The following is a 19,282-nucleotide window of genomic DNA, read 5'->3' on the forward strand; positions in this document are numbered from 1 at the left end:
GTGGTCATTTGACCAAGTTTGACGCTTTTAGGATGAACAGAGACGAAGTTATGGGCCTGAAACATGTTAAAAATCCATACAAACGTCTCTTATTTTGAGACAGCGTCCCCCAAAACCATATAACTCTAAATTTATTGTGATTTTTGTGATACTCTAAAATGGCAAACAAAGTGATTTTCATCTTAGTTTCTTTCAAATAATGGGTCTTTGGCAGGATTTTACAGCTGTCACAAAACGGATAAAAATTTTAAGAGTTTATATGGTTTTGGGGGACGCTGGCTTACAATTAGAGACGTTTGTATGGATTTTTAACCATGTTTCAAGGTCCATAACTTCGTTTCTATTCACCCGGAAAGCATCAAACTTCGTCAAATGACCAATCTCATCATGATCTTTCATGTGGTGGTGTCAGATTATCGATTACTAAAAATTTGAAACTCGCCCCAGTTTCCTGCGCAACCTCGGAACGGCCAATTATAGGCGGCGCACAGGCATTTTAGGGATCGGTTTCGCACAGGCGCCAATGGGTTTACTCGTTTTCCGAGTTCATGTGGCTCATAGCCACTTTGATTTAATTTTCAATACCTTTACTTTATATCAAATAAAAATTACTTAAAGTAAGTCTGAGTGATTCCATGGAAATTCACGGGCTCCTTTCCTCATTTAAGATTGAGTGTTTCCTTTTTACAAATTACGAAATACACGTTGTATAAACAATGTAAATTTCTTATAAAAATATAAAACTTTTTGCTAGTGGCCAACCTGTTTTGTAGAAAACAATTTTTCTACACTTCTAGTGGCACATTTCTTTTTATAAACTATTTTTATATTTAAAATGTAAATACGTCCCGTACTCTTGGTACTGTAGGAAAATTCAATTTATCTCCACTTCCTGGAGTCCTGTTCTGTCCTTTTCTTCTTTCTTGACTCTTCACTTCAAGTTTTCAAAGCACTTGAACCTTTCAGTCAAAGAACTCGCCTTGTCAATTCATGTCTGAAGTTATAGATGGCTCACGCGACAAGCTTGACGTCACTGTATCAAGCTGATTGGATAATGGACAAGCCTGACGTCATTGTATCAAACTGATTGGATAATGGGCTCCCAGTGACGTCTCAAACAGCGCAGACGCCAGCCGCCGAATATGTTTGACGGCGAACTGGACTGGGACCAAGCCAACATGAACGCACATCAGTTCATAGCAACGGATGACATTCGCAGGGGCTGTCGGGAAGCATCGCCTCGTCAAGTCCCTAAAACGAGATCAGAACATCAAACAAACTGCTTTAACTACTCAACAACTGAACATGGTTGACGCATTAACTTTAATGAGTATTGAAAGACAATTATTTTCCACACATTGTCTTTGTTGACACAACACTAGTACAATGCTGGTACACTACTAACGCAATATCGACACAACACTGCTCTGGGCATGACTTACTTGTAAAATGAACTGGACAATATTCCAGGGGGAGGCGACCCGAGAAGGACTGGTAGCGGGCTTTGCAGTTGAACTGGGTTCCCGGATGAGTCTTCAAACCACAGACAATACGTGAACAGGAAATCTCCGTCACGGACAGCTACGAACGTGTGACCTGGAAAGTACATACTCCATAAGACATTTGAATGATCTAAGATAGCTTACAAGCACTATGGTTTATTGTTTGAACAAACCACTTGGTATGTTAGTGCAATTTTCACTTGAATGCCGAAAGTTATTCGTGTTTGCTATGTTTTGCATTACTAGCGTAGTGATTGGTTTAAAAAAAAACTTGTACCACTTTCTCGGCCAATCAGAAGCAAAACCAAAACCAATCGTAATTCGCTCGAACGCGTTTTCCCGCGCTTAACGCCGGCTGCATGTATTGCTTCGAGTTTTAATTGGTTCGCTGAATTGTCTTCATACTTTGTGATTGCCCAGAGTGACTACTTTCGTTTTGATTTTACGACACTCAATCAAAAATCGCTCTAGAAGAATATATTCAATGACAAGTCGAAATTACTACAACTGTTTTCAGACTGTGGTTCACCAAGACAACTGAAATAAAAGCCTTGAGATACAGAGAACTCCCCCTGCGGCGGCGGCAGCTGTTCACCTTAAAGTGAGTTTAGTTAGTGAAAAACAAGTAAAATTTGACCTGTGCTACCCAGCAAGGCATGTACGCCTTATAGCCGTGCCCGCTGCTGTATCAGAAATGAACCAGGATCACCACAACAGTTGTCCTTCGACAGCATTGGACATTTCTTTGTCAAACCAACCACAATAAAAACAAGTATCTTAAGAAGCATAAAAAACATACACTTTCCAAAGGTAGCATTAAAACTGAGCAAAGGCTAATCGAGGCAGTACGTGGTCGGCCTAGCACATCATGACATTATTTTACTTGCCCGGGGAGGGGGGGGGGGTACTTACCGAGCAGTAAATAAGAATGTATGTAAGTCCACATGTCCCATATTTTCTGTTTAATCACATAGCACGGGTCCTGCGAGTCCCGGGTCTTACTGGGTGATGTGTTAATGGAAGGCGCGGTCACTTGGTCACTGCTGCGGTCCACGTAAATAAAATGAACAAGGCCTGGGAAGTCCTCAAGGTAGCCAAGATTTATTAAGGAAAGTAGAGCTAATCAGGACTAATCAGAGATTCTTCAGCACACAAATAATTAAAAATTTATCCCGCGATATTGCGTGGAATATCACCTGATACTTAGTCGACGAGGCCATGGAGTTGGCTAAGATCAAAAGATATTCCGCAAGAATGAGCAAATTGTCAACTGATGAAATTATTACAGCTAAAAATACTGTGTTTATGCTGCGCTTTGCAAGACTTTGGACGAACCTTGGCAAGCAACATATATCGCTAGATATCTGTTATGTACCAACAGTGACTTTCTGACTATAAATGGCATCGTGACAGTCTGTTAGATTATACAAGAATTTAACGTGATAAAGAAAACATTGTAGTCTATGGAAAGGATACGCAGTCATTGTAACATTTCTCTGTCCTTTGACTAGCAAGTAATCTTCGTAGTCTGCCAGTCGAGTCTGAAGCATCTCTTTGATTTGTGAGATGGTTGCCAGGAGTTGTGGACTGATGGACGGCTCCCCTCGGCTCGTGCAGAACAACACACTAAACAGAGACTTGAGGCTTCGTGCCATTTCCGTCACGGATGATTCAAGCGGAAGGGGCATCTCGACGCCGTTTGGAGCAGCAAGAAAGCCTAATAAGTCACCTCTTTTCACCAACTCCCAACGATGGCGCAAGGTCCGAACTTGATTCTCAACAGCAACCTGGAATGGCCATACAAGTGTGTAACGAAATGACTACGAATCAAAGAAGCTCAAAGAGCAAATCTCTTTGGTGACAAAGAAAGAAACGATAACCTTAACACCCTTTCTCCATGTAGAAGGGATGGGCTCTTCGTCGGTAAATTGAATTCAACCCCTAAATAAGACCAATACGGGCGTGGCTAAGCTTTTTCTGACCACTAAAACATACCATTTTTCACGCCTAATTGGTCCTGGCCGCCAAAACTTTAGCCTTGACGGCTAAAAACATTGGCGTTCTGTTCTGAACACCCTAAGTGAGACTACAATCCATTATTTACATCCTAGCCGATTTTGACCCCCCGGATTTTGACCCCCCCGTCAAAATCCGCTAGCGGATATTGACTCCCCGGTCGAAATCCGCTAGCAGATATGGACCCCCGGGAGTCCATATTTGCTAGCGGATTTTGATCCCCCTTCGCGAATTTTGACCCCCCGTCAAAAGTGATCATACTTTGCTATCGTACTCCTGGAGTCGTAAACGAATAAAAGATAAGACGATTAAATGTTAATACGAATATTTCATGAACATTGAAAAGACGAAATAGACAAGGTAAGTCTCGGTGTTTACCAAACACAGCATGCATGCGCATTGCTGCCTCGTCCCCAGGCGCCGATTAGCCGGACGTTGAGGCGGTAAGGCGGGAAAACAGGGAGCGCGGGGATTGATGGTTAGGGCCCGAACGCCAAGCGAACCGTGCACGTCAGTCCCACAACACCAAGCGAATCGTGCACGACCAAGGACGAGGACGCCTGGGGACGAGGCAGTGCGCATTGCAAAATCTATGTTATTCTCAACACGGCCCAAAGCAACGTTTTCCAATCGAAAAAAATCAAGTGTCATTTTTGTTGATCCTACAATCCTAGACAAGTCCTGGGACACTTAACCACTCGACGAAAAATTGACATTGTATTGACCCCCCCTCCCCACCCCCAATCAATGTTGGTTTCATCCACAACCGGGGACATCCAATTGTTTTGGGGGGGGGGGCGGAAAAACAATGCGTTCTAGGGGAGGTCCGAGCAATAAGTGTCCATGGATTTGTCAGGATCAATCCAGACAAGTCGGACACCCCCGAGAAATTGACATTGTATTGACCCCCCCCCCCACCCCCAATCAATGTGTTTCATCCATCATACGGGGACAAATCTCAACATTGTTTTGGGGGGAAGGGGGGCGGGAAAAAACAATGCGTCGCAAGGGAGGCACCTTTCTTTAAGTGTCCCATGGATTTTTGTCTAGGATTGTAGGCTTAAGTGCAGAACCAAATTTACAATTGCTTTTTTTGTTAGTTTGTTGTATACGTCTGAAATTATAATAAAACATGTTAGGCTAACAAGTCCCAGTGTCAAGTTAGTTTATTAGAATAAATGTTCGGTTGAGTGAATTTACAAAAACCTGAAAAGATACAGGACAATAAGATTACTGGACCCTAATTACATTGTTTTCTTTTTGTTTTTACTTTAGACAATAGATTTCTTCTAAATAGCTTCCGACATTAAAATAGTTTTTCGCTTGCCGATAAAACAAAGGGCAGTTTTCTCGACTTTTACTTTAGACAATAGTTTTCTTCTAAATAGCTTCCGACATTACACCATCAGTAAGATTCTCCCAAAAGGTCTATATAGGCTACGAAACGAGGACGGAACTGAATTAAAAACATCATACAACAGCTCAACATTGAAAGTGCATTATCAGCCTGTACACTCACAGCCAAACGAGAGTAACGTTTTTAACGTTTTCGATTCATTGCTAACGGGATCTGTAGTTAGACGCTGTCTTTAGTCAGGTCTTTTGTTTACGACAAGCTTTGCAATGAATTATAGTAAACTTCTGTAATAATTTAGAGGCCTGCATAGAACGCAAAATTGCATCGCTATTATAAGAAGTTACATTTTTTTACTATAATAAATATGGCAGAATTATAACAAGTTTTGTGTTGTCATTCGAGGGAACGTTGAAAAAAAGTTTGCAAATGGAAAGTTTACTGAGTAAGAGGGAAACAAAGCTTAAATAACAATCGTTTAGGGAGGGGGGAGGTCAAAATCGGCGAAGGGAGGTCGACATCCGTTAGCAGATTTGGTCCGGGGGATCAAAATCGGCGGGGGTCAAAATCCACTGTGACACTGGCATCCCCGTTCCTTTCATATAGGAGCCCCCCCCCCCTCCACCCTTCCAGGACATACTTAACGTTTTGCTTAATTGATAGAAGCTTAAAATAAATACTTGTCACTGGTGTCAAGCACAGAAATAAACGATATGACACGCAGGCAGACGAGTATGTACTTTTAACACAATAAGTTGAATCCTTTTACTGACTGTTCAACACCTACTGCGTGAATTTCTTACAAAGAAATAAATCACCTTTATTTAGACACGGTCAGGATTAAAGATTTAAGCTTGTGGGGCCATGTATTCCCAATCAAATTGGAGTTTGGAAGTGTTGGTTTTTGTGGAGGGTGGAAAACCAGACAAGCTGGGAAAAAACCCTTGGGGCAAGGACAAGAACCGACAACAAACTTAACAAACATATGATGTGAATCCAGGAATCAAATCCGGGCCACATTGGTGGGAGGCGAGCGCTCTCACCACTGCGCCATCCCTGCTCCCCTAATTTTCTGGGTATCTCTGTATTACCCCACACACCTACCCCCACAGTGGTCCTCATTGAATCAAGCACTTTCTTGACAGCGGTTTCCAGTCTTTCCATAATAGCCTGAGCCTGCTGTACTGTCCGCTGACCCTGCTTGACAGAGGGCATGATACTAGCCAAGGACTGTAGTGCTTGGAAAATGAACTGAGCAACATTGCATTGTTTTGTCTGCAAAATATTGAACAAAAGAAAAGAGAAACGTGCTTGTTATTTAAAGTAGCAATACAACAGGTTCATGCTACTGTGGGAGATTTGGCAATGATGCTTGCAGAAAGTAGAAAAGTTGGCTTAGATCACAGGGTTTGACACCTATACAAGCAGGCCAGAAGTCTTTAGGCAGGTGAAAGTGGGGATTGCATTCCACAAACCATCCTAGCTGTATATTCCTTCTGTCACAAATTATATTATTTAAATTAGATGAAAGTATACATGAACCAATCAACTACCTATGTTGCACTAGACTGCAAAAAAGTCTCTTTTTTTCAAAAAATCCATTACCGAGGAGTAAATGCAAACAAAAAAATAGCTCAATCTACAAGATGCGAGTGGCAAAGGCAATAATAGCATAGGCTTGTAGCAAAAAGTATTTCACATTTGCTCTATGCAGAGTTTAGAGAAAAAGAGAGTGTTCAATGTTGGCACCACAATAATGATCTCAGGCAAAGTCTGCAGCAGCAGATTTTCTTCGTGAGTTTCTTACCTCGCTTACAAGGACCAAAACTGTCCCTGTGGCAAGACGGACAAAGTGAAGAACATGAGGTAAATATGGACATTTGTCTGAACTTAAAAAGACTGGTTGACGATAATACTCATGTCTCCTGTCGGTACTTTGTGAACTGCTGGCTGCTTCAAGTTCTTCTTCATCAGTTTCATCTACTTCTTCATACTCAAGCTAAATAAATATCAAATGAATTTTTGTCAAAACTGTTTTTGCTGTGCATAAAGTTGACAATGATAAGTGACATAAAGAAGTCATTGCCCAGCAATAAGCATTTTATTCTCATTACCCACCCATTGCAATTTAATTCAAGTGGCTCATACCGCTGGAGCTTCTGTAGCATTAAGCGACTAAGAGTACCGTATTTTTGCGATTAAACGCCCCCGGCGTTTATTTCAAACTTGGCCCGATAGAGCCGGCCTTTATTTGATTCCAGGAGTTTTTTCAAGCCCTATGTTTCTACGAATGATTGTTTAAGGGGTTTATTTTCAAATACAGCTTGGATACCCGGCGTTTATTCGGGGCCCGGCGTTTAATCGAGAAAATACGGTATTTCTACTTTCTCTCCTGGATGGGATGCTAGTCCATTGCAGGGTTACTCCCCGGTATTTAGTTATTTCGCCAATACCCATTTTTAAAGCTAGATGAAGACACACTTTGAGAGTAAAGAGCATCTTGCCCAAGAACACAACATAATAACTGTGGCCAGGGCTTGAATCCAGAATGCTTAATTGGAAGTCCAGCACAAAAACCATTAGACCACCCTGCCAACAATTTACTACTAGCAAACTAAAACAGCGAACTTTAAAGTTGCAGTCAAGGTCAGTACTTACCATTTTCTTGACGTAATCTGGAGTGTCTGCCCTTGGTGTGAAGAAATTCTCCCTTGGTGTTGCAGGAGTCTTTGGCAGCTCCTGAGCTGCAGTCTCCCTGCCATCACTTGATGTAGGCGACGGTAGAGGAGAATAAAACAACTCATCTTCAATTGACGAGCCAGGGTAACCAGCTTCATCAGCCTCGGCATTCTGTTTAGATCTTTTAATGTCAACAGGATTTGAATGCTTAGGAGTTCTTGAGCTGTGTCCTTGTGCAGAAGAACCCAATGGAGTTGAAGGGCCACCAAGAATGCGGTGCGACACTGAAGGTCCTCCTTTGCACAACACCTTGTGTGCCAGAGGAGGTGGGGTCCTGTTGAGTGTTAGAGGTATGGCTTGTTTTGAGTGTGGGAAGATGTTGTGTAGCAGCACTGTGATCAGGAGAATGTCTGCAGCTTTCAGTTCTGACGCATTCCGACTGAATATAGAAGAAAAAAATATGCTCAAACTTTGATATACATTTTAATCATGATCAATTTTACATTAAAATTATCACCTGTCACAGGGGTTTCATGCCTAATTCTAATAGAAAGAGATTACATAAACTATTTTTAAAAGAGCAAACTGAAATGAAGAGCAGTAGCAGAGGTAAAGGCAAAGCTTTAAAGTCTGTGTAAATCCTTAGAATCAGGGGAACCAAAAGGCTCATTGGTGTTGGATCTTATACAACTTACTTTGGTTTTAAATGTATTATGTAAGTGAAAGTGTGAAGAGAAAAGAAGTACATAATGGAGTTTAACCCCAAAAATCTTATCAGGTTGCCTGAACAGTTTGCCAGTACGCTACACTTTAATACTCCTGAGTGGAAAGAGGTGCACCACGTGATTAAATTGTCTCAACCAAGAACGTAACACACTGAACCCAAACTGGGGCAAGAAACCAGAGCTCTTGATCCTAAGTTCAATTTGCCACTGACTCAAGGAATGTCTCATCTCACAATCACTTATGGGACCGTCAATGAGGACAGTCTGTATTGTCATCTTTTGCACTACAACTGCAACTGCAAAATAAGTTTCTCCCCAGATTTCTTTGCATTTTTAAAGTGGTGAGCACACTTATCATAGGCTAATGTGCCTCCTACATGTTATAGTACTTACAATATACTATATCATACCTGGAATATAAAGCAAGAAGCTTTGTGTTAACCAGTAACAGTGCATGCACTACATTCTGTTCTCCTCTATTCCTGGCCATGCCAAGTGCTGTGTCCAACAAACTGATACTCATTTCATTAAGACTCAGATTAACATGAATGCGTTCAACAGCCTCAACTAAGAAGCTCTGTTGCTGCGAGGCTAGAAATCCCCATGTGTCAATCAAACCACCTAGTGTTTTCCAAGCCTTTTTTTGTGCTGACAATATTTCTGGTTTCAATAGCTCAAGGGATGCCCCAAAATGTAGAGTGGCCAGTCTGTATACAACTGATAGTTTTCTTTTCAGAAATTCTTCTGACTCTTCACCATCACCATTTACTGCTGTGAAAACCAAGTCATCAAACTAGAGGGGTAAAAAAAAAAATTACACAATATGAAGATTAGAGTCCTTTAGAAACAATGCACCTCATGGGTTTGCTTCTTCCTTAGAAGTAAATATGGCTAGTATATAATTTTGAGAACTATCAACATCTTATTTCAACTATTTCTATGGAAAAAGTAAACAACAGTTCCCTAAAAAAAAACCTGCTGGTTTCTGTCGGCCAATGCACACCCCTGTCCTCAAAAGCAGGGCACAAAAAGGACCACGGGGGCACAGCCCAGCTCAACAGAGAAGGCAGCAAGTCCATAGAAAAGACTGAGGGCTAATATGCTCCCAGTATAGTCCCAAACAAGCTTAGGTAATGAGAGATTCATACATGACATTTAATATTACATCGTCCAATAGGTAAAGTCTGCATACAGCTAGCCTTGCATCCCATCTGGCCACCATGCCTCCCATATTTTTTTATTATTTTTAATGAGTATTTTATTTACACCATACATCCTCCAATACTTAGAAAATATTGGGCCAGCAACAAAGAACTCTGATTGATTGATTTTAGCTGTTGGAACTCTCAGCTGTCTTCGCCGCATAATACAACAAGATTATGCATCAATCCAGAAACTTACCTGACTAAAAACAAACAAAGTGCCGTCTTCACACAGAATTGATGAATAAGGGTTGCCCAAATCATTCATGTATGTAAGTGACGTGATCATTGGAGAAAAGATTTGTGATAAGGCAGTCATATCCATCTCATCTTCATTGTGGTCTTCGCCAATAAAGCCAGCCTTGCGGGAAACCTTGTTGATGTGTTTGATAAATGCCTTATCAGCATGGATGAAAATAATGTCTGGTAGCGAGCTTATGATCAGAGTACACTTCATTGTTCTTATGTCAGCTTCCCAAAAGAGGCAGCTATGGTTGCAGTTTTCAATGAATCAGTTTTTAGCAATTGCATCATGGAAGGTTAATAGTAAAAAATAATGTTCCTTCATCATATTTCTAGCTGAAATTTAAAGTGAGCCAACATGTTAGTTATACTAGAACAAAACAAGGAAGCATGATAATCATGTATTTCAAGGGCCTTGCAAAATGAGATATGAAGTGGGCATGATTACTACAAATCTTCATCCCTAGGAGGCTATTTGTTACTACTTCCTCATGGAAGGTATTTTTGCTTCAATCCCCTCCCCCCCACCACCAACTTCCCTAGAAATTTCAGTTCAGCTTCTTACTTTTTTATATAGTTTTGGCTTTCATCCATGGGGTGACAGTTGCTTTTCTGCAGAAAGCACAATAGGCTTTATGCATGATAACGTCATAAGCTCAAATTCGCCACCAAGCCTCGTTTACGCAAATTATTTGCAACCTTTCGCCACTTTCATGCAGTTCTCACGTGGAAATCCTTTTCATCTTTGCTGCTTTGGGAATTCGTTCATGATAATATTTAAAAGTTTGGGCTTTGGGCTATTTACCAAAACATTGTGACTCTCATGAACCACTTTGTTGTATAATGGCTGTGACACATCTGTTTTCTATATTAGACAAAAAGAACAGGTACCTGTGGGTTTGTATCAGGGAGATCGTTCAGAGTAATCTTAGTAGGTAGCTTCCAGATTGAGCAATTTGTTACATGTGTGTCATAAGACTTTCAGTTAGCCCAGCAGACAATAATAAGAACCAGAGACAAAACTCCCTAGGGGGTATCTCCTAGAAATGTTGCATCTAGCCCAGGTCAAAAGGTTTCTCTTCCAGAATACACAAGTAGCTAACATTAAGTCTGGTGATCTCACTGCTAGTGAATCTTTTCATTTCTTCTTTTCCTGTATCACCCACAGAAAATGGTCTTACAAAACAATGTTAGAACTTGTGTTTACACTCATCTATATATCCAGCAACTTGTGCAGAGCAATTTCAGGAAATCTATTGCACTAGACACCGTGACTGATGCCTGACACAGGAAAAATAAAGAAATCTTTGGCTCTTTCTAAATCATTCCCTCTCCTGGAAGGTCAGTGAAAATTCCCATCAAATTAGAAGTCTCAACTTGTGACTTCATTTTCACCATCCACTCTCTTTTCTTTTTTGAGCACCTCATGGCCAGTCCCTTCCCCTATTAGCCTGTATGCAGATGCCGGTCTCCTGTTTTCTTTCCTGTGTTGGGAAATGGGAAGGAGATAGGAGACATCTGTACACAGGCTATCCCCCTACTAGGATGCAGTAATGTCCTATGAAAGATTGCTATAAAACAACCTTTATTGAAAACAAGGTTCTCTGTTAGAGGTTGGGGATTTCCAGGAGGTTTCTTTTCTTTTAAAGTTTCGTAACCCCAGTCCTCACGAGTCTATTCTCCAAGGAAAACTACCTGGTTAGCATTAAAAATATTTCTCCTGGGACGTGACTTACTCCAGTCTGTTTCAGGAAGGAACTCACTGCGGGTCACCGCGATCACATGAGTCACATGAACCTCACTCAGCTCACCTGCAGAATAAATATTTACAACATAATCAAACTGGATGTACTGAAGCTAATAAGCATCCTTAAATCCTTCAAACTTTTACAAAACTGTAACTTAAAAAGACTACAGTGTTCTACCTAGCTACAATAGTACCATAATCGCATTCTGCCTAAAAGATCCTCCTTGGCGCGACTTCCTTTTCCGTCCACAAAGCCGCCATATTGACCGCGAGCACTGGTGACAAGTTGTCAAGCAAGTCACGTGCTCCAGTCTTGTGACTTGCATGAGAACAACAAAACATTACAAAGCAAAAATTTGAAGCCGGCCTTTCACACAATATCTCCATTTTCCTTCGACTGCGGACAACGGAAAGATGAAGTCTTTTCTGCTGTATTTAAGCTTCTTAGGATTGACTTTGGCCTTCAAGTTTCCAACGAGCAATCGCAACAAAGATGCTTGCTATCAGAAACAGTTTGATAAGAACATCAAGGAAGTCATGTGAGTATTAAAAATTTGCGTGCTTTCATTTTGAAAGTGTTTTTGAAAGTACAGAGAAAGTGTAGTTCTTTTTTCCAAAATCAAACTGTTTAACTTTGTAAATTCTATTAACCTAAGTGTTTGGATTAGCTTGTCATCTTTTGATTACTCGAAAATTATTTTTGGGCCTTGTGTTTTTTCGAGCTTACGTAATCAATATACTTAAAAGGGTTGCATTGGAAAACGAAAGATTTGCTGAACATTTTATAAAAAAAAAATTGCTGTTGTAATGTTAAGCGTTTATAAGTACCCGAACAACCCAAGAAAAATAATTAAGTTAAGCCTAGAAAAAAGTAAAACCTTCTGTAGATGTTTGCCTTGTGCTTAACACTAATAATTTTTGGAAGATGAAGTTTCCAGGAGTTTCTAGAGGGTGTACTCCCAGTAGGATGCCGTTCAATGGCAGTTTACTTTGTTAGGTTTCCTAAACAGTTTGCTGTTTAACTCTTGAGTGAGGACCAGAGGTTCTGCGCTGTGTGTACAGTATTTTTCCAAGTAACACAGTTCCTCTGATTACATAATCCACCGCCCCTGAGCCCTTGTTTAATGTGCAGGAAGTGCTATCCACCAGACAAACACATTTCAGTGTAAATGTTTGTAAACTAACTTTGCTGTCAGGGATGGCATTATCAAACATTTGAACTTGTAACCAAGTTTCTAGATTAGATAAGTGATACTACTGATCTCTCCACATGTCATTTTTATGGGTGGGAGGTTGATAAAAGTTTCATACTTGATGTATGTCTGGTGTCTTCAAACATAGTCCCCTCTACTAACTATGCTTCAAATTGGTAATTTAATCATCATTGTTGTCAGTGGTTTTTGCTTTGATCAAGACTGAGGATGGAAACTGTAACATTGCCAAGTCACATGCCAAGCAGATGACGTTAGATCGTCATGTCTTAAGGCCGTTCATGAAATTAGATGCTCATCAGAATTCAACCAGTTTTGGACTTGAAAATTAAACAGGATGACAAATATTATACAAATATCAATACCCTGAGACCACAATAGAAAGGCAAAACATTAATATTAATTTTTATATAAACCTTTTTTTATCAAACATTTATAGTAAAACTCCACGACCACATCAGTATCTGAATGTTGAGGAGATTCCCAAGCAGTGGGACTGGAGAGATGTTGCTGAGAAAGGCAACTTTGCCAGCGTGACACGCAATCAACACATTCCTCAATATTGTGGCTCGTGCTGGGCTCATGGAACAACCAGTGCCATGTCAGATAGAATCAACATTCAAAGAAAGGGAAAATGGCCCAGCAATATGTTGTCAGTGCAGAATGTCTTAGATTGTGGTAAGCAAATTAATTTGTACTTGTATTTTTTTATATAGGGACAAGCATTTTTTTTGTATTTATAGGGGCACAACCATAGTGTGGAGACCTCACCCACTACTGGCAGTATGGACAGTCTACTAAGTTCTGGAAAGAAACAATCTGTCCCAATACAATATTGTTATTAAAATTACTGACACTAGGGTCTATTTGGTTTGACTGTTCAAAAGTTTACCATTAAGTTAACTTTCCCCACAAATTTCACAGATTCTCAGTTTCCACTGTAAATTTCAGTGACAGATCTAGAAGAGCCCCCCAAAGGAAGGGTACCCAGCCCCCTAGCCCCCTCCCCCATATAGATTGTGATCAGTCCCATTAACTGATGCACAAGGGCCCACTTTTTAGCCCCCTCCCTGCTCTTTATTGGAACGAGAGGGAGGCTTATCTTAACTCTGGGCCAGTGAGACCCCTTCCCCAATTTGAACAAGATTTAGCCTGCATGTGTATCATTACACCCCCACCCTTTTCAAGCAACGTGGATCCACCACTGAAATGGTTGCAATCGCCACTGAATTTTATCCTGTGTCTAAAAGTATCTTGGTTGTAGGAGCTAGTAACAGGAGTGCTTTATTTCTTTCCTTTCAACAGCCAATGCAGGAACTTGCCACGGCGGTGGTATGATGGCAGTGTATGAATATGCACACAAACATGGCATACCCAGTGAAACATGCAATAATTATCAAGCCAAAGACCAGGCCTGCAAACCATTCAACCAGTGCGGTACATGCACCACATTCGGTGAATGCCATGTTGTTGAGAACTACACCTCGTGGAAAGTCAGTGAATTTGGTTAGTAAATAGTTAAGTGATTATTGTATTACATGACCTTGCTGGTGTCCATTAAATTATACTCCTGGTCCCAGTTGTACAAAGGGTGGAAAACGCTATCCATGGGAAATCACTATCTCATGAATAGAGAAGTAGGTTTTGTGTGACATTTATCCACTGGGTAGTGGTTTAGCCAGTGGATAGCGTTATCCACTCTTTGAACAACTGGGCCCTGGGTGGAGAGAGGTACTATGAGAGTCAGGTTTCTTGCCTAAGAACACAATACAATGACCCTGACCAGGGCTCGAACCAGTAGACTGCTTGATTTGGAATCCAGGGTTCCCTTTCTCGAAGATCCTGAAAAGTTTTTGCACCCGGAAACCCCATAGCAATATCTCAGAGCTTGCATAATTGCAGAGCTGTTTTATTCCCATATTTTCAATATGAACATAGGTTCCCTTCATACAATGTTTCAGGCCCATACACTTCTCTGCTTTTAAGATGCAGATAACTAAAACTCATTTTACAGGCCCGAAAAGTTTCCGGGGCTTTTGAGAAACGGGCCCACCTCACTAATGTTAACCACAAAGACTCCCAAATTGCAGGCTACATAGTGAAAGGGATAATTGGAAAATACGAGATACTCAGACCCCCTAATGGGCCTCCATGCTGTAGTCTGTCATACTAAACATTATTTCCATGCATTTTTAGGCAGAGTCAGTGGACGTGAGAAGATGATGGCCGAAATTTATGCCAGGGGTCCTATCGCTTGTGGCATCATGGCTACCCCCTCACTGGAAAATTATCAGGGAGGAATCTACACTGAATACAACCCCTCTCCCATGATAAACCACATTATCTCAGTCGCTGGCTGGGGCGTGGAAAATGGCACTGAGTACTGGATTGTGCGCAACTCCTGGGGTACACCCTGGGGAGAGCAGGGTTGGTTAAGGATTGTAACATCTGCATACAAAGGTGGAAAAGGAGGCAGTTACAATCTGGCAGTCGAACAAGATTGTGCATTTGCTGTTCCTATTGTTGAATAAAAGAGAGTGTGAGGAAATCTGACATTTTTTTAGCGTACTGTTTGTGATATTTTATTTCTGTTTTTAATGACACAAAATGTAATATAATGTAGTCGTAAATTGTAATATTAGTAATTTCATTTAACCAATGAATTTAACTTTTTATCTTTACTTCAGTTTGCTTGCAGTTAGCTCTTACAGTATTTGTTGGTTAAAGCAATACTATGCTAAATTGGGACATTGACATTTGAGAAAGAAAAAAAAACCTTTGTTAATTTTTATATGAGTTCCACCAAAATGGAACAACTTTAAACATTATCCAACAACTTGTGCATGCTAAGAAGTGAAAACTAAAGCAAAGAAAACAATAGACTTACTGTCTATTGATAGTATCTACTGTAGTAATTTGTGCTACGTTATTTCATGGTGTTAGTGAAATCACTTTTCTAAGCTAATATTTACAAAAAATAAATATGTCATTACGGTAAATATATTTGTCATTTATTTTATTGTTGTAAAAGCAGTTAAAAGTGCCCAAAACTGTTTGTATGCCTCCCTTGATTGCTGACAGTAATTCCCAATGCATGCTGATAGCTGTTTTGGTGATTGTTCTTTTCATTGCCAAATTGATTTATTTCGCTCTTATTCGAGCGTTGAACAGTGTATGTCCACAGTCCAAAGCCTTTTAAGCATGACATCATAATTATGGCATGACACATGGGATCTGTCATCTGCTGTGCACGATCAATCACAAGGATTATACATGTAAACTGAAATCTTTAAATTCTATAATATATAGATACAAAGGGCCAGTATAAACACTGTTTGACCTTGCTCATGTGTATCATCAAATGGATATTTTTATACAGGGTTGTATATTTGATATCGTTCATTTGATGTCGCACTCCAGGCCCAGGGGGGGGGGGGGGTACTCAGGATTTCAAGTGACCAAGATGAGAGATTTTTTTTTGGGTTAGAAATTTTGGATACCAGGATTTTTTGGGAAGGAAAATTTGGCAAGTATTTTTTTGGGTGGCTTGATTGAAGTTGGAATTTTTTGGGTATTAAAAACAATGTTAAGTTTCGTGGTGGTGCCTTGGCTTCATAGTTCTGCAAATAAAGTACAAACAATCCTGTTTTTCTAATGTTTCTCTTTGTGTTATATCATTCAATCTTTCTGCAAATTTAAAGGGTTGGAAATTCTGCATGTGATCTTTTGGGGGTTAATTTTAGGTATAGGGATTTTTGGGGGTTTTGTTGGAAGCCCTAGGGATTTTTTTGGGTCTTGCCCCCATTTGATCACCCCTGTCACTTGAAATCTCAAGTACACCCCCCCCCCCCCACTCTAGTGTAACACAACTTCCAACAACGATGGGGAATAAAAAAAAACACTTCAAGAAAATCCGTTTTTTTTTTAAGTATTTTTATCTTATCGTCATTTTACAAACTTCTTTTCCCTATTTTCTGCTCTTGTGTACAGACTAAATATTCGGATCTTTTTTTATTACAATCGTTTTATCGAACATTTAACTATTTTTATGCCTTCCAAAATATAGGGACTCTACTGACAAATAGCAGTACGTGCATTTGTAAAAGGCCACGGGTTATATGATGGATTGGCCGCAGAGAATGGCCGGTTTAAGTGTACTCTTCAACTGGAGTATTTAGAGTGCGTTCTACAAGAAAGAAGGGCTCTGGAGACACAAATTCCAGTCCAATATTCTAGGACTTCCAGCCTTCATGTATGCAGTTGTGCTTAGCTATTTCTAAATACCGTATGAAAAAGTCATGGCGTGTTTGACATCTGCTCAAGATTTTGTTTTAAACAGCCAATCAAAAAATAAAATTGAATAAATTCAAAAATCCCCACAAAGTGCCAAGGCCCTACAGGCTAAGAGAAGTGAAAAGGCTATGGGGACGAAAATGTCTCTCCTCCAAACCCAAAACAGGCACCAGTCTTTCCTATGGTACAGTTCTTCACTTCTTTTGGCCTATCGCCTTGTAGAATTTTTACCCAAAATAAGGAATATTATGAACCAGTGGAAAATTGTCCAACTGTAAACAACAGCTTGCACAATTAACTTGTGAATTTTATCACTTGTGCAAGCCAGTCTACCCTGAGAGTGTGTTTCCCTTAAAACCCAGGGGGGTACTCGAAGTATACATGACAGGGGAGGGGGGTCAGACGTATTTTTGGGGGGTTGAAAATTTACACTCTCAGTATTTTTTGGGGTCAACAGATCTGTCGCATATTATTTTAGGTCTTAAAAAAATATGCATATATTTTTTTGGGTCTTATCTCCGAGCAAACTTTTCGTTTTGGGTTTTTGTTGTGATCAGTGGATCAGAAAAATATTCAAAATTTTTTTCAGCACTGTGCATTAGAAAGTTCTGCTTAATTGAATAAATAATCAGTATTGAGGTACTTTTAAGTCTTGGGTTGGGAATTTTAACGCCAGGTAATTTGTTGGGTCTAAAATTTCAAAAAAATCAAATAATGAACACAGCTGTAGAAGGAAATCAACTATGTTTATTAAATATATATTTATTTAAATCTTCATTATAACAACTATAATTAAATCTGATATACTTATAGTAAATATTTGATTACTTGATAAAACAACTCATCTCTGCTATAAAACATATATTAAACAAACCATTATTCTCTGCATGACCAGACTAATATATCGCTAATCATGAAATAAGAACACGCATATGCCTCGTACTATTGTTAACAAATCTCATGTTGAACCGTCAAGAAAATTAATAAACACTTAGGAAAATAGACCATATAGGAATGATATGTTGTGTTTATTTTTATTTTTTTTTTAAATTTTTTTTTTTTTTTTTTTTTTTTTTTTTTTTTTTTTTATTAAAAAAATAAAATTTTTAAAAATTTTTAAATATATTTAATATCATATTTCTACAAATTATACCCTGATATATATCTGAATTATCTACATGTTTATAGTCAAAAAAGGCTCAAAATATGTTTAAAAATGAGAATATTCATTACCCAGAGTGACTGTCTTTCTTTTCTTTTTCTTTGTTTTAGAATTTTGAATATTATTTAAACTGAATAGCACATGTACATCAAGTCAACCTTAAGCATACATTCTGTATAAGATATGGCATGGTTAAAATCATTCTATCCAGTGCAAACTATGGTTGACTGATTCCGTTAGTTAGAAATTTTAAAAAGAATTAAAACTGCTCTGGATTAATGAAATTTGTCATTTTTAAACAGAACACTTCTGATCAATCATTTTGACTGTGTCATACCAGTTTAACTAGTAACTAGAGGAAAATGTAATATATAAAACATATTTGAGAGACAGTCACAGCAGTATTGTCTACAATAATTATTATTTAGAGCCTTCAAACATAGCAAAGCTCTTAATTAGGGGGGAGCCTTCAAACATAGCAAAGCTCTTAATTAGGGGGGAATTGATGGGGGTGCGATCAGGTAGCGACTCTGGTAAGTTCTCACACAAATGGCTTGCTACCCTTGGAAACAATGTAACAAAACAAACAGAAAGAATGGGAAAAAAACAACAGGAACAATACCTCCAAACCCCAGCTAACCCCAGAACAATAGCAACTGCTACACAGAGGACCAGTAGCCAGAATACAAGCTTACTAGGGCTGCTACACTACTGTTGGGGAGAATATCCACATAAAAATTAACAAGAACTTGTTGAATGCTTCAATTCCCAAAACCAACAAGCATCTAATTTATCATTACATCATATTATTATATTGTGACTCAACGTCTTGCTGAGAGTCTCCCTTTTCATGCTGATCTGACTCTTTTTAAACTGTATCCTGTATTTTTATTTTTCTACAGAAATCATCTCTTTTGTAGCTAAAACTGTCATTTATATCAGACAATGATTGCATTCTTGCTTCTGGGTGTGTCCAAGAGGGAGTGCAACTATGTAGCCTAAAACAACCTACAGCAATACATCGAGCGAGTGAGACCGAGAAGTCCAAGAATGATCAAGATATCAGTGCCCAGTAAGGTAAAGAAAGCAACCTAACCAACCAACCACAGTGACTGTTAGCCATGTTTCATACTGTGAGTTTAGGAAAG

General features: G+C 39.5%; 2 protein-coding genes across 4 annotated transcripts; one reads left to right on the plus strand and one right to left on the minus strand.

Annotated features, from left to right (window-relative positions):
• Positions 1–166: 166 nt before the first annotated feature.
• LOC144643632 (BLOC-3 complex member HPS1-like) lies at positions 167–11,748 on the minus strand. Of its 3 annotated transcripts, none has more exons than XM_078502945.1 (11): positions 11,663–11,748; positions 11,458–11,532; positions 9,678–10,057; positions 8,687–9,069; positions 7,531–7,990; positions 6,680–6,871; positions 5,977–6,147; positions 2,979–3,289; positions 2,415–2,596; positions 1,443–1,596; positions 167–1,251 (listed from the first exon to the last, which is right to left on the minus strand). In XM_078502945.1, the coding sequence occupies exons 3-11, from the start codon at positions 9,933–9,935 to the stop codon at positions 1,071–1,073; spliced, it is 2,292 nt and encodes a 763-aa protein (XP_078359071.1). In that variant the 5' UTR covers positions 9,936–10,057; positions 11,458–11,532; positions 11,663–11,748; the 3' UTR covers positions 167–1,070. The 3 variants fall into 3 exon arrangements, with proteins under 3 accessions (XP_078359071.1, XP_078359070.1, XP_078359072.1); XM_078502944.1 differs by having other exon boundaries at positions 11,647–11,747; XM_078502946.1 differs by having other exon boundaries at positions 11,417–11,532; positions 11,647–11,747.
• Positions 11,749–11,789: 41 nt separating this feature from the next.
• LOC144643637 (cathepsin Z-like) lies at positions 11,790–15,561 on the plus strand. The gene is made up of 4 exons (XM_078502953.1): positions 11,790–12,007; positions 13,119–13,357; positions 13,985–14,185; positions 14,876–15,561. Exons 1-4 carry the CDS (start codon positions 11,883–11,885, stop codon positions 15,208–15,210), a joined length of 900 nt encoding a protein of 299 aa, XP_078359079.1. The 5' UTR covers positions 11,790–11,882; the 3' UTR covers positions 15,211–15,561.
• Positions 15,562–19,282: the final 3,721 nt, after the last annotated feature.

The sequence above is a fragment of the Oculina patagonica genome, chromosome 2, assembly GCF_052425735.1.
Source record: "Oculina patagonica isolate OP01 chromosome 2, crgOcupat, whole genome shotgun sequence".
Lineage (NCBI taxonomy): Eukaryota > Metazoa > Cnidaria > Anthozoa > Scleractinia > Oculinidae > Oculina > Oculina patagonica.

What these genes read in the sequence shown, in the direction of transcription:
- LOC144643632 (XM_078502945.1), bottom strand. Translation starts at nt 9,935, where the DNA reads ATGAAGTGTACTCTGATCATAAGCTCGCTACCAGACATTATTTTCATC. An exon ending in CAGATTACGTCAAGAAAATG is followed by an intron (nt 6,872 to 7,530) that starts GTAAGTACTGAC and finishes ATATTTATTTAG; the next exon opens with CTTGAGTATGAAGAAGTAGA. An exon ending in TTTTGGTCCTTGTAAGCGAG is followed by an intron (nt 6,148 to 6,679) that starts GTAAGAAACTCA and finishes AATATTTTGCAG; the next exon opens with ACAAAACAATGCAATGTTGC.
- LOC144643637 (XM_078502953.1), top strand. Translation starts at nt 11,883, where the DNA reads ATGAAGTCTTTTCTGCTGTATTTAAGCTTCTTAGGATTGACTTTGGCC. An exon ending in AAGAACATCAAGGAAGTCAT is followed by an intron (nt 12,008 to 13,118) that starts GTGAGTATTAAA and finishes AAACATTTATAG; the next exon opens with TAAAACTCCACGACCACATC. An exon ending in GTGGAAAGTCAGTGAATTTG is followed by an intron (nt 14,186 to 14,875) that starts GTTAGTAAATAG and finishes ATGCATTTTTAG; the next exon opens with GCAGAGTCAGTGGACGTGAG.